Source organism: Pinus tabuliformis, chromosome 6 (assembly GCF_031772625.1).
Source record: "Pinus tabuliformis cultivar Carrire ecotype Pingquan chromosome 6, CPIR1, whole genome shotgun sequence".
NCBI classification, from domain to species: Eukaryota; Viridiplantae; Streptophyta; class Pinopsida; order Pinales; family Pinaceae; genus Pinus; species Pinus tabuliformis.
In genome coordinates this window covers 685,104-699,994 of record NC_142292.1, presented here as the reverse complement: position 1 = coordinate 699,994, position 14,891 = coordinate 685,104, and the positions used below count along the sequence as shown (strand labels likewise).

Below are 14,891 nucleotides of genomic sequence, written 5' to 3'. Positions count from 1 at the left end.
TGAGTCATTAGATTTCTTGCTACACTCCCAATATAGGTTAACCGGCCTCTGTAAGAATATTGAGGAGCTCTAGTTCTAGCTCCCAATATAGAACTCACCAAGCCACTAGATAGACGATATCTTAGTGCCAGATTCACTTTGCATGGAGCATTGCTCTCGAAGTCCACCAAAGCAACCAATGTTTGATTTGGAAATTCCTCCCCTTGACCTTAGATGTTAGAATTGATGGGCCTTATTGATCTAGGGCTCCCCCAGCATTTGACAGCCAAGGCCCCTCAGCGTAGGATAGTCTCCAAACAACATCATCCACGCAATGCATTGATTCCTCGTGGTGATCGTTGATTCATATTGAGAGCCATTATCTTGCTCTCATTTTGCCACCCCTGAGCATGTTGATCGCTTAATCATATTCATTCTCTTTCTTTCCTCGTTTTGCTACCTCTGAGCATGCCTTGATAGTTGCATTTTATGCTTCGCATGGTTTTGGATTGTTTAATTTTTTTGTTTGCACTACTTGTGTTCAAATTGACTAATCAGTGAGCTAAAGCTCTTTAGCTGCTTTTAATATAGTAGAGATGGGAGATGCTTTTGGATTCCTACTATTTATTCACATTGGTTGTATTTTTGAGTGTCATTGACCAACTAGATGGTCACTTGTTGGGCATTAATAAAATTATCCCATTATCTAGGTAAAAAACATGAAACACTTCGTAAAATGACACTGATAAAGTGCATCCAAGATTGTGCACCAAGATGTTTTTAAGTTGCTATACTTTGCAGATAAAAATGTCGCAAATTCATAAAAGTTTGAAAAGGTTTTAGAAGTATTTTGGTAGCAAGTTAGCGAACTACTATGGAGCCTGTTCAAATCACCATTACAATTCCTGCAGGTTTTTCAAGCACGTGGTAGCTTTATTATAAATCTAAATTACTAGTAATGTGAATTGGAATTTTACATTCTAACATGTTAATACTAAGTGGAGATAGAATATGGAGTTAAATCTAAATTATCCTTTCATTTTTTAGGGAGTCATTTGAGTCATTTGATTTAATTGTTCAAAGCTTTCATCCAGAGCATAAACATTGAAATTATAGTTCCAAATAAATCTGTTTGTATGCTTTTGCATACCTTCAATAAGAGCTAGAGAGAGCTAGTCAGTGTAAGGAAAGGAGATTCAACAGCGCAGACTATTTGCATCTATGTTGCAGGAAATGTGCCTCACCCCCCCAAGGGCATATCAAGACATCTTTTCATATCGAAACATTGAAAAACGTGAATGGAATGTTTTAGTTCTTATGAAACATGTGTCATATGTGAAAAACACATTTCAATGTCTGCACAATACGTTTCCAAATAGAATTTGTCCAATTTTTCGTTGATTTAATTGTTGGAACTTGTTACTGCTCAAGCTAGTAAGGGTCCTAGGAGGGGATCCTATAGGGCAACAATGGAGTGATAGCCCACTATCACCTCAACTAAGGCTCCCTGCTCTTTACAAACTTTCACTGATGGGAGGAGACCTGGTATAATGGGAACCAAAATAATGAGTATATCAGTGAGAGGAATAAAAGGTGATTCCAACGGCGTATTCACAAGAGGGTCTCAAATGTATGGCTCTCTGGCTTGAGAAGCAAGGTGTAAGGCTCTTTAGGAAGGGCCAGGGCGATTTTAAGGACCAGGGTTTGAGGATAAGACATATAAAGGAGATACCTAGTCTTTGAAATCCTTGTGAAAACTTGGTTTCCAAGTGGTCTTTGTGAAATTGGTTTCAATAAGTTGCAGGGCCAAACGGGACCAAGTGGACACAAAATTAGGTCAAGGGGATGGAATTGATCAACCAAGGGTGTGCTTGACCTATTGAGGGGGAGAAGGGGATAAAAGGGGAAACTTTCGTTAATTTTGACGCAATGATCCCAATGAGGTTACTAGCCAAGGGAAACCAGGGCAAGGATCGATCTCAGAGCTAGGGCTTGAAATATACCAAGATCCCACCGTCAGAATTCCTTCAAATTTTTAGGGCCTCTAGAAAACACAACAGCTTAGCAGTGGACAAGAGATTAAACTTTTTTGATGGATGAATTGTGAGCAAATCAATGCCATAAGCCACCTATGGAGGCTAGGCCTAGACAAAAAGAGAGAGGTGAGAAAAATATGCTTTGGGTGATCACCTATAAAGGATTAGTGCCTTGTCCTTTGGGAGAGATGGAGTCAAAGAGAATTTTAATATTTGAAACATGAGAACAGTTGCTTCCAGGTCTTTATACTTCGACTTGCAATATTTGATGACTTGTCAAGATGTATTTAATCCAAATCATCTCTACAAACATTCACTCAATCATACATGGCCCATGACATTATGCATCACTATAAAAGATCACAATTTTGCATAAGAAAAAGCAGTAAATTTCGGCCTAGTATAGCTAAAATCTCAGCAACATGCGTGTGACAACAGTGAATAACAAGAAACGCATTAAATGAGCACTTACATGTATTAAAGAGCTTATCCAATCATCCAATTATGCCAATAATGAAGCTCCAAGATAAGAAAGAGATATCCAAACATCAAAATTCATCCATAACATCCAAACTCATCGTCCAAAAGGAATAGCGAAAAATATCTCAATCCAAGCGATGATGATGAAAATGAATCATCTCACTTCTATTTATACAGTAATGAATTTCGGATCGGGAAAAATGATGAATGGGGTTAAGACGAGTGGTGGGGGGTGATGTATATGGAGTCAAGAAGTGGAACCATGCAACAAAAATCGAGATTTCCCATGTACTGTCAACCCTAAAACTAATGGCTAGTAAAGGAGATCCCATGGGACTAGGATACAAGGGTAACCACGAAATCGGGCAACGGAGACAAGAATGCAGACCTAATCCACTCTTTCCATTGAACCCCCCCCCACCAATCCATGCCCAAAAGTGCCAATGAAAAGTAAAGAAAATTACTCAACCAAACCAATGAAAAGTCATACCCTTGGGGTCGGGAGGTTCACCTTCAAACATACATTCATAACAGATGGGCAAGGGACCACATGGCACGCTCAGGTAGCGGAGAAAATGGTATATTGAACTATCTGGGAGTCGCAAAGGGTTGTTAGTTATGATTAAATGAAACTTTTAAAAACCTCTAAGCCTAGAAATTTTTCTTTGAAAAAATGTTTCACTTTCAATTTGCAACAAAATGTTGGCAATTAATGGTAATGTTAAATTCTTAAAGTGAAAGGATGAAAAGGATAATTTCATTTTCATCTGTTTACTTGAATATTAACATTACCATTAATTGTTTCAAGATGTTTGAGATTACAACCTTATCAGATTTCATACGAAGAAAGTAGAATTTCATATCTCATCCAGTATTCAGTGGACTTAACAGTTTTCATGATTTCAGACTTGGCAGGATTGTAGCATTTACATTAGATTCTATCATGTATGAAGGTATGGAGTTGGCAGTGAATCAAGAGCACCAAGCTCTTTATGTACCTCAAAGTGATATTGCTTGTTGGACTCCTTTGTCATGGCCTTAGCAAAAATGCACCTTTCACTCAAACCAAATCATTGATTAGGCATGCTAAGCATTTCATACCATATTTTAAAGCTTGGATTAGAAAGTTTCATCAAAATTGGGTGGTGTTGATTGATGTCCCGAGAGGACTGAGATCGAGGCAAAAGGTGATACTAATGATGAGGATCCCAATATAAGCGATGGTTGAGGATTGCTTGTCATTTAAATGTTCTTGTTCATTTATTCATAATGATTTATTTCCAAGTTTCAATTAAATGTGATATATATATATATATATATATATATATATATATATATATATATATATATATATATATATCGTAAATGCATACCCATTTTCCTCTATCATGCAACTTAGGTTTTCATAGACAGGTACTGAAAACTTTGATGGTCAGAATAAACAGAAGGCCTAAAATGGAGCAATCCCAGTCAAAAGAGGAAATTTAGAAACATAAACCACCAGAACTTCTGTATTTGAATACAGAAACCACCAGATATATACAGATCTAATGGCTTTTTATTAAATCAAGCTACCAAATTCATGAAGGCTTAAAATTGGGTAAAAACTCCGTCAGTAGTACTTGAGCAAGATTAGGAAAAGGATAATTTCATTCTCATCTGTTTACTTGAATATTAACATTACCATTAATTGTTTCAAGATGTTTGAGATTACAACCTCATCAGATTTCATACGAAGAAAGTAGAAATTCATATCTCATCCAGTATTCAGTGGACTTAACAGTTTTCATGATTTCAGACTTGGCAGGATTGTAGCATTTACATTAGATTCTATCATGTATGAAGGTATGGAGTTGGCAGTGAATCAAGAGCACCAAGCTCTTTATGTACCTCGAAGTGATATTGCTTGTTGGACTCCTTTGTCATGGCCTTAGCAAAAATGCACTTTTCACTCAAACCAAATCATTGATTAGGCATGCTAAGCATTTCATACCATATTTTAAAGCTTGGATTAGGAAGTTTCATCAAAATTGGGTGGTGTTGATTGATGTCCCGAGAGGACTGAGATAGAGGCGAAAGGTGATACTAATGATGAGGATCCCAATATAAGCGATGGTTGAGGATTGCTTGTCATTTAAATGTTCTTGTTCATTTATTCATAATGATTTATTTCCAAGTTTCAATTAAATGTGATATATATATATATATCGTAAATGCATACCCATTTTCCTCTATCATGCAACTTAGGTTTTCATAGACAGGTACTGAAAACTTTGATGGTCAGAATAAACAGAAGGCCTAAAATGGAGCAATCCCAGTCAAAAGAGGAAATTTAGAAACATAAACCACCAGAACTTCTGTATTTGAATACAGAAACCACCAGATATATACAGATCTAATGGCTTTTTATTAAATCAAGCTACCAAATTCATGAAGGCTTAAAATTGGGTAAAAACTCCGTCAGTAGTACTTGACCAAGATTAGGCAAATACAATTAAATATTAGATCAGAAGTTCGATTAATAATTTACAAGAATGCCTCCAAGATTTGCCTTTCAGCATATTTCTCTACTTTCATCCATTCTCCTCTCGAAATTACCTCAGCTATAATCTGCCTTTCAATAGGTAGTGGAATTCAGACCCTGTGACTTGAGAGAACACTTTCAACTAGCCCTTTAGCAACTCGAAGCATTTCTTCCCCATTTTGATCCCCCAACGACTCTAGTTCCTTTTCTATATGAATATTTGTCTCTTCAAAATATTCCAGTAAGCATTCATTTAGAAGAATATCATGGCCCTTTTCTTGGACATTGCCAATCCCTAGCAATTTTACACATGTGAAATGAAGTAATCCAAAAACCTCACCATAATCTTTTTGTCTCAGAAACAATGCTGCCAGTGATAAAATGATTTTTACAATAGCATGCAGAATTCTGGCATCCCCTTTTTGCAACAACTTAATGATTGTTTCCATAAAGTCAAGAGTAGCTTGATAAAGCTTGTCTTTAGTTTGTGAATCATCATTAGCATCAGAGGCCCCTCCCATGGCATGACCTTCTGGTGGATGGCTTTGTTGGAAGTTTGTGGCATTTACAGAGCTACATTCCACTTTGGCAAGTGACACAATCCAAGAAGCAGAAAATTGCTTGCCATCTTCAGCTAGGTCATCAAAACCCTGCTTTGACTTTACAGTGTCCAAACTCTCATCACTGCAAAGAGCGTTTGCAGAAGAGGATACAGCAATAAGAAGATCTGGCATCCATGGCTTTAACGCAGCTAGAACAGACACCGCACACTTAGATCCAACAACAGAATCACTCAAAGTGATAAGATCAAGAAGATTGTTTGCCACAATAGAGGCTTCAGTAGCTAACTCACTTGAGCTCTTTAGACACAGGTACAACATTTTTGCAGCATACGTACTGGAGCTCTTCATACAGATAAAAACATATTTCCAGTCATTTCCCGCAAACTTCTGAGCATTAGACCATTTCTCAATTTGCTGTTTCAGATACTGAATAAATGTAGATGCAAATTCTAAACATCTTGCCTTTACTGGGACCTGTGTCACCAGACTTAAAGCATTGATATCTGCAATTGACTTCAGAATTGTTGCAGCTATCCTGGTAACTAGAGTAATCCTGCTTGATTCACTGGTATCTGTTTTTCCATTAGTACCTGTGCAAATAGGAAACAAACGGAGACAGTTACAACAGACAAGTGACTGAAAGATTGATGAGAACAAGAAATTGAATATGTTTAAGGGTTGCAAAATTGGTACATCTCAACTCTCAGGAATCATAACATTAGCATAACTTAAAGCGAACCTTCATCTGTAGCGTTTGAAATTTCTTTCGAGGATCCTCTTCTCCTTGACTTGTTGCCTTGAACGTGAATTCGTTTCCTCTTGCCCTGAAGTGGTGGTGTTGCAACTTTAGATGTGTTATTTACATGATGTATGATAAAGAGCTCCCCTGCCCAACTAAGAAGTTCTTGCAGTCCCTCATCAATTCCAAATTTCTGCCAAAATAAAAAAAAAAATTAATTGAATTTCAATGGTGCTCATATAAGAATCAATCATCAAAACTCATAACAAATCTGGCTCTCTGTTTAGAAAAAGGTAAAAGTAAAGCTACGGCTAGGACTTATATAATAATATCATGCTTTATAACAGAGTACAACCTACAGCTATACAGGCATTAGTTAGGGAATACTTTCTTCCAATCAAAGGATGGCCTATATAGTTGCCTTGATGTCGCATCTTTCAAATCTGAAGTTCTTTCTGCATCTGTTCAAGCAAGATAAAGTTGATTTTATAGTTTTTGAATAAGACCAGTTATGCTATGTAAATAGTTAACTGGGGAAGTGGCATTTAATGGCAGAAAGTTTGTAGAAATGGAAACTTATAGATGACCCTCTTGTCTTCAGATCTTCACTTTGATTGGAGAGGTAAATAATCTATTTAAGGTATCCCAGAACTGAAAAGGGAGAAAAGAAGGTTATGGCATGTATTTGCATGAAAAGGAATGAGGACACATTAGGTAAAGGATGTGTACTAGCATGAAGCACATGTTGTTAGCCATTGATATTGTCTAAGGTCCTTGTATCCTGAAAAAGAATATTACAAGCAATTCTATGTGCTGACCCTTTAAGATGTATGAAAACAGTCACTGCTTTCCATAGCAATTACATAACTGAAATGGGTTCCCCGGAAAAGAAATTAGCCTGAAAATAAACTGTCTTAAAAATATAAGCACTTGTTAGCTGTGAATTTATACATTGAAATCCAAGGGTTAGAGTTATATTGGTAATAGATTGCTGTGCTAATTCTATATTGAAATTAAACAGCTTAATGGAACTGACATTCTTTTGCTCACAAAACAGGAGCTGGAAAAACTGCAACCCTCCAGGCCCATGAACTGTGTACATTGTGAACAATAATATCCTGACTACATTGGATCCATTCATCATAAAAATCCCACATGATCATATATATCAAACCCAGTTTTGACAAAGATGATTTTTTCGAAGGAAGAATAGAAGATAGGCCAGGCACCACAATGGAAGAAAGGCAAAAAGTCAAGAAATTGGTTACAGAATACAGAAACGTTTTTGCATGGATTTGAAAGCATACAAGGAAAACATCATTCAACACACCATTCCCTTGGTCAAGGATGCTCAACTTTGCAAGCAGATTAATCCCAAATTACTGCCATTGGTCAAACAAGAATTGGAAAAGCTTCTTAATGCAAGAATCATAAGTCCAGCTATGACACGCAACATGGTTATCTAGCCTGATGGTGATTAGAAAGAAAAACAAGGCACATTAAACTGTGTCAATTTCATGAACTTAAAACTCATTTTCCATTGAAGACAATTATCCCTTACCTATTGATGTTTGTAGCTCAGGCAGGTACTTCTGCACAGGCCTAAGTGTGTAGGCACGCAAGAAGTCACCCACAGATCTCTTTAGGACAATTCCTCTAGTGTGAGCAAGTTGTTTTTGTAACATAGCCTAAGTTTTGACTTAGGGAAGCACATTCTGTTGGCTAATTGCTCTAAAGCAAACTTAGGAGAAGTGAAATAATTTACTTTAATGATTGTTTTTTAATCTCAGCCCTTAATCTCGAGTTAGGCAAGACCTAGTATCAACCATCAATCACTTTGGAAATTAGTGTTAAGGATTTAGCTCAATGAAAAGCTATAAAAGCAAGGCTGAGAGGGAGAAGACACACCATACAATAGTACAAGATATTGAGAGGGGCATCTCAGTGAGGAGTGTGATACTCTAGTGCGCTGGGTTCGAGAAAGTGCAAAAGGGCAACTTGGAAATCCAGATCAGCCAAGGGGATCAAGGGCCAATCTAGGGCCTAATCTGCTGGATCAAATCCAAGATATATTGTAAATTTTAATTTTCTCTGTTGGGCTATCATCCCAAAAAGGGAGCCCAAGTAAGTTATGAATGTTGATAAAGACTTGTTGAGTGGGTAGAATCTGCTTGTGTCATTGTGAATGAGATTGGTTAATGTGAAATTTGCTTCCACTAATTAAGTAACTTAGCTGTGCTTTTATTCAGTAGATCTCTAATCTACTAGGCCAATGAATATTTGTGTGCTAGGTTCACAAGAAAATTAGCATTACCAAACAAGGAAATGTTACTATAGAGGATATCTCATTCAAAGATGTTCTCCTTCTTGGATGGGATTTCAAAATATAACCAAGTGTTAGTGAGCGAAAAGGATAGATCAAAGACAACTTTCACCACCCCTTGGGGGACATTTATTTATGTAATTTGGGTTGCTTAATATAGGTGCAACTTTTCAGAGAGCAATGGGTTATGCTTTCAACAATATTCAAGAGATAATTAAGATATATACCAGCATGATCTTGGTTGCTTCTCAATAGACAGGACAGATCATATTGGCCATTTGGAACAAGTTTTTGAAAGATGCAAGAAATATGGCATTTTGTTGATTCCTAAGAAAACAGTTCTTGGGGTGATTGAAGGTAAACTTTTGGGTCACAGATATATCAAAGGAAGGAGTCGGAGTGGACTAAGAAAGGATAACAACTATCCAATGGATTGAGTTGCCTAGAACAAAGAAGGAATTGCAATATTTCTTCAGAAAAGTTAATTCATAAGGAGGTTCATTCTCGACATTGCAGACATCACCAAACCCCTTAATAGTTTATTGACGAAGAATGAAGTCATAGATGGGATGATATAAGCTGTCTAGCATTTCATGACATCAAAGAAGCCATTGTAAATGCTACGGTATTATTAAGCCCAGATTTTTCAAAAGATTTTTTCATTCTTTCATTTGCATCTAACAATACTATCACAGGTGTTTTGCTCCAAAAGAATGAACAGGGACATGAACAACCCATAGCCTTTATGAGTAAAATGTTAAGAAATTTGAAACTCAACTATGTTAGCATGGAAACACAAGCATACGATTTAGTGAAGTCACTAAAGCACTTCCAAACATATATTGGGAATTCTAAAGTAATCACTTTTGTGCCTCATGCTACTGAAAAGGACATTATTTCACAACATGATTGTTTAGGAACCAGGGACAAATGGGTGGCAAAGATCCAAAATATGATATTGAGATCAAGCCAACAAAGATCATTAAAAGAAAGGCCTTAGCGAAACCATTAGCAGAGGGAAATGAAGAAGCATTGGGACTCAAAGACGAACCTAGAACCATGATAAATGCAATAACATAGTAGTCAGAACAAGAGGATTAGTACTTGGATATTATCTTCTACCTTTAAGTGAATAGCCCTGGACATTTGCCAGATCACCAAAGAAGAGCTTTAAGGCTTAGAGCTTCAAAGTATTTGTTGAAAATGCAGCAAGAAAAGTCTCAATTTGATTTTTGCCTCAATTAAATTGAGGAAATTCGAAATTCCATATCAACAGATAACTTGGAGTTAACTGAAGTGACATGGCACTCGTCACTCAATTAAGAACACTCAATTCGAGTTAATGAATTGAGGTTCAGTTTACTTGTGTTGATTCCCAAAAGAAATGAGTTTAGATCAGTCAATTCGAGTTAGGGGCATGAAGTTCAGTTGTGTGCAGTGGGTTCCTAAATTTTAGGAGCCTAGGTTGAATTAATTTCAGTTGTAGCACTTTAATTCAGTTAAATTGAGTTATGGTCAGTTAAACTAGATCTAACTATTGGAGGAACTAGTGGAAGATCAAGTTGTGGAAATGGAACTTCAACCACACTGAGTGATCATCTAGATAACTAATCAATCAGACTAAATTAACTCATGCATGTAGAAAATTCAAGTTACCAAATTGAGATTGGAGTTCAAGGGCAGTGTTGATCCGGATTTAAATAAGAACGCAACAAATTAAAGAGAGAACCATAAACACAAAGATGCAGCGGAAATAATACTTCATTTCATTAATGTAAAATACTAAGATATGCTTACAAACAGAAAATGGAAATAAACAGCTAGGGTGATGGTAGCTTATTTCTGAGAAAAGTTGTGGTAGCTACATGCCTCTGAACTGTGTTACAATGAGGCTCGAAGGCTCTGAAAGTTTAGGACCCGAAAAATTGCTAAAAATAGTAAACTGTGCTACAATTAAGGAAACTAAAAAGCTGAAAGAAACAATGGTGGGGGTCCAAGTGGACTTAGCGGGTGGCCACCAATATCCACCTGGATCATTCCTCCCCCCTTAGGAAGCAATGGTCCCCCTTGCGTTGAGTTCCTCCATGAGATGAGGAAACTTTTGCTGAACTTGGTCCCTGGTGAGCCACTTGCCCTGATGAAGGAGTTGACCCTCTTTGACAACTCGATACAGTTGGATATTTTGGTGGTGAGTGTGCTTTATTTGTGTGTCCATGATCCAATCAGTTGTAGCTTGTTCCATGCAATCTAGATTTAACTCTGTGGATGTAAGCTATTCTGCAATGTCGGATGTGTCTAGTAATGGTGGAAAGTATGGCTGAAGGCAGTCCACATTGAACACTGGGTGCAGGCCAAGGAATGAGGGAACGTTGAGCTCAAATGCATTGTCTCCCACAACCTTGGTAATGGTGTCAAGACCACATCGAAGTGGTATGAATTTCCGATAGGCTCCGATAAGGCGTTCCTTTTGCAAATGCAACCAGACTTTGTCGCCCACCTGAAACTTGTGTGGCACCCAATGTTGATCATGTCGCTGCTTGTACTTGGCATTTGATTTCTCCAAAATGTCATGGACCTGTCCTTGGGTCTGTATGAACCGGAGGGGTCGATGGTCTGTGTGGATGACCATTTCCTTCCCCAAAATGTGATGTTTCCATTGTCGACAGACCTGCACAATGGAATACATCTCTTTGTCATAAGTGGGATACTTTCGGACTGTGTCTGAAAGTGTCTCACTGTGATATGCCACTGGATGCTCGTGTTGAGTAAAGATTGCCCCAATAGCATAGTCAAAGGCATCTGTCTCGACCTCAAATGGTTGTTGCAAGTCTGGCAATGCAAGCACTGGTGCCAAGCAAAGGCGATCTTTCAACTTTGTGAATGCCCTTTGTTGAGATTCAGACCAAAAGAATTTTGCTTTCGCTCCCCCCTCGATGACTTGACTCAAGGGCCAGGTGATATGAGAAAATCCCAACACGAACCTACAGTAGAAGTTGGCAAGACCTAAAAAGCTGTAGAGCTCTGTTAGAGTGGTTGGAGAGGGCCAATCCCGAATGACTTGGATCTTGGTTGGATCCACATGCACCCCCTATTCATCAATAATGTATCCCAGATACTGAAGCTGGGTCATGCCAAAAGTGGATTTCTTCAAATTGGCACATAACTTATGTTGCCGCAGTGTTTGGAGAACCTGTCGGATGTGGTGGAGGTGCTCTTCCCAACTCTAGCTGAAGATCAGGATGTCATCCAAGTATACCACTACAAATGAGTTGGTGAATGGCCGCAAGATGTCATCCATTAGCCTCATGAAGGTTGCAGGAGTATTCGTCAATCCAAAAGGCATAACCAACCATTCGAAAAGGCCCTCCTTGGCTTTGAAGGCAGTCTTCCACACATCGGAGGGTTCGATTGGTACCTGGTGATATCCTGACTTCAAATCGATCTTGCTGAAATATTTTGCCCCCTTCAGTTGGTCCAAGAGGTCATCAATCCATGGGATCAGGTACCTATTACGGACAGTGATCTTGTTCAGTGCCCGATAGTCAATACAGAGTCTCCAAGTCCCATCCTTCTTCTGTACCAACACGATCGAGCTCCCACAGGGCGATGAACTTAGACGGATGTGACCTTTCTGTAGCAGCTCCTGAATCTACCTCTTGATTTCATCGTTCTCCAGAATGGAGCGCCGATAGATTGGTCCATTAGGCAGTGGCACACCTGGGGTCAGATCGATGGAGTGCTTGACCTAACAGTGCAGAGGAACCCTTGCGGGGGAGGTGAAGATGTCCTCGTACTCCTCCACGACCTTGTCCATCTGTAGTTGTCATGTGGAGGGGCCTTGTTTGGAGGTTGTGGCCACCATCTTCTTCTTTCCTTGAGGGCGTATCATCAGGGAAACAAATTTCCTTGTTTTGGAAATGAACTGGAGGGGTCGGTGGTCTATGTGGAAGGTCGTTTCCTTCCCCAAAATGTAATGTTTCCATTGTCGGCAAGCCTGCAAAATGGAATACATCTCTTTGTCATAAGTGGGATACCTCCAGACTGTGTCTGAAAGTGTCTCACTGTGATTTGCCATTGAATGTCCGTGTTGAGTAAGGACTGCCCCAATAGCATAGTCAGAGCCATCTGTCTCGACCTCAAATGGTTGTTGCAAGTCTAGCAATGCGAGTGCTGGTGCCAAGCAGAGGCGATCTTTCAACTCTGTGAATGCTTTCTGTTGAGATTCAGACCAAAAGAATTTTGCTTTCGCTCCTCCCTTAGTGACTTGACTCAAGGGCCAAGTGATATGAGAAAATCCCAACACGAACCTGCTATAGAAGTTGGCAAGACCTAGAAAGCTGCGGAGCTCTGTTAGAGTGGTTGGAGAGGGCCAATCCCGAATGACTCGGATCTTGGTTGGATCCACATGCACCCCATGTTCATCAATGATGTATCCCAGATACTGAACCTGGGTCATGCCAAAAGTGCATTTCTCCAAATTGGCACATAACTTGTGTTGCCGCAATGTTTGGAGAACCTGTCAGATGTGGTGGAGGTGCTCTTCCCAGCTCTGGCTGAAGATCAGGATGTCATCCAAGTATACCACTACAAATGAGTTGGTGAATGGCCGCAACATGTCATCCATTAGCCTCATCAAGGTTGCAGGAGCATTCGTCAATCTAAAAGGCATAACCAACCATTCGAAAAGGCCCTCCTTGGCTTTGAAGGCAGTCTTCCACACATCGGAGGGTTCAATTGGTACCTGGTGATATCCAGACTTCAAATCGATCTTGCTGAAATATTTTGCCCCTTCAATTGGTCCAGGAGGTCATCAATCCGTGGGATCGGGTACCTATTACGAACAGTGATCTTGTTCAGCGCCCGATAGTCAATACAGAGTCTCCAAGTCCCATCCTTCTTTTGTACCAACACGATCGGGCTTCCATAGGGCGATGAACTCGGATGGATGTGACCTTTCTACAACAGCTCCTGAATCTACCTCTTGATTTCATCGTTCTCCAGAACGGAGCACCGATAGATTGGTCCATTGGGCAATGGTGCACCTGGGGTCAAATCGATGGAGTGTTTGACCTGACAGTGCAAAGGAACCCCTGCGGGGGAGGTGAAGATGTCCTCGAACTCCTCCACGACCTTGTCCATCTATAGTTGTCGTGCGGAGGGGCCATGTCTGGAGTTCGTGGCCACCGTCTTCTTTCCTTGAGGGCATATCATCAAGAAAACAAATTTCCCGGATTTGGAAATCAGCTTACTACATTGTTTTGCAGTAACCAAAGAGATGGTGGTAGGCGGTGCTACCTCCGGTATCTTGTACAACTTATTTCCCAAAATAATAATAACAACACGGGGCCTTGATTCATACACAGCGTGTCGCTTCCACAAGTATGGTTGTCCTAATAGCAATGTTTTAAAACTCCAACTCCGACTCCGACTCGGCTGCAGGTCGACTCCAACTCGGCTGCGGGTCGACTCCGACTCCGACTCCGACTCGGTATCGACTCGACCGGCTAGACTTCAGTGACTCGATCGTTGTAAAAAATACATTAAATATTTATTTTTTATAAAAACACATAATTTTAAAGATTTTCATTCATGTTCCCAAACACACAGCATTAGAATATAGATAGAAGACAACATATGATCAAAGTAGGCTCATGAATATATCCATTATATCAAAATGGCACCCAGTGCACTGTCCAATACATACACGATGTTGATATAGAGATCAAAACAAAAACACATAACCAAGGAGGCTATAAATGGCCTCTACAACAAAAGTCTGTGACTAGTACTACTGGCTACTACTAGAGTTGCCAACATCATCTGGCTCAGTGTTACTTGGGAGCGGGAGCGAAAGTGGGGAGCGAGAGCAAAAACGGGAGCAGGAGTGACATTTTCAGAAGCTCCTGGTTTGGGAGCGAATCCCAGAGGAGTTCGACAACCAATGTCACTAACATCAAGGTACATAGAGGGATTGGTGCTCTTGATTAAATACGAGTTCCATACCTTAATACATGACAAAATTCAATGGAAACATTGCAATCCTCCAATCCTGAAATCCTGAAAAACTGATAAGTCTACTGGATTTTGAATGAAATCTAAAATTCTACTTTCTCCATATGAAATCCAATGAGGTTGGAAACACTCTCAAACATCCTGAGTCATTTCATGGTAATGTTAAAAATTTAAGTAAAATGATGAAAATGAAGATTAAGGAGAATGTCACTTTTACTTTAAGAATTTAACATTA

At 39.3% G+C, this 14,891-nt stretch overlaps 1 protein-coding gene across 1 annotated transcript in view; it reads right to left on the bottom strand.

Moving 5' to 3' along the window:
* Window positions 1-4,975: 4,975 nt before the first annotated feature.
* The window catches only part of LOC149256898 (uncharacterized), a 58,832-nt gene continuing 48,916 nt past the window's right edge, over window positions 4,976-14,891 (bottom strand). The window contains exons 4-5 of the mRNA XM_089413153.1: window positions 6,322-6,514; window positions 4,976-6,172 (exon numbers count right to left, since the gene is read on the bottom strand). Of these exons, the coding sequence (XP_089269279.1) occupies window positions 5,130-6,172; window positions 6,322-6,514 (1,236 nt within the window). The 3' untranslated portion in view covers window positions 4,976-5,129. The remainder of the gene's footprint in view (window positions 6,173-6,321; window positions 6,515-14,891) is intronic.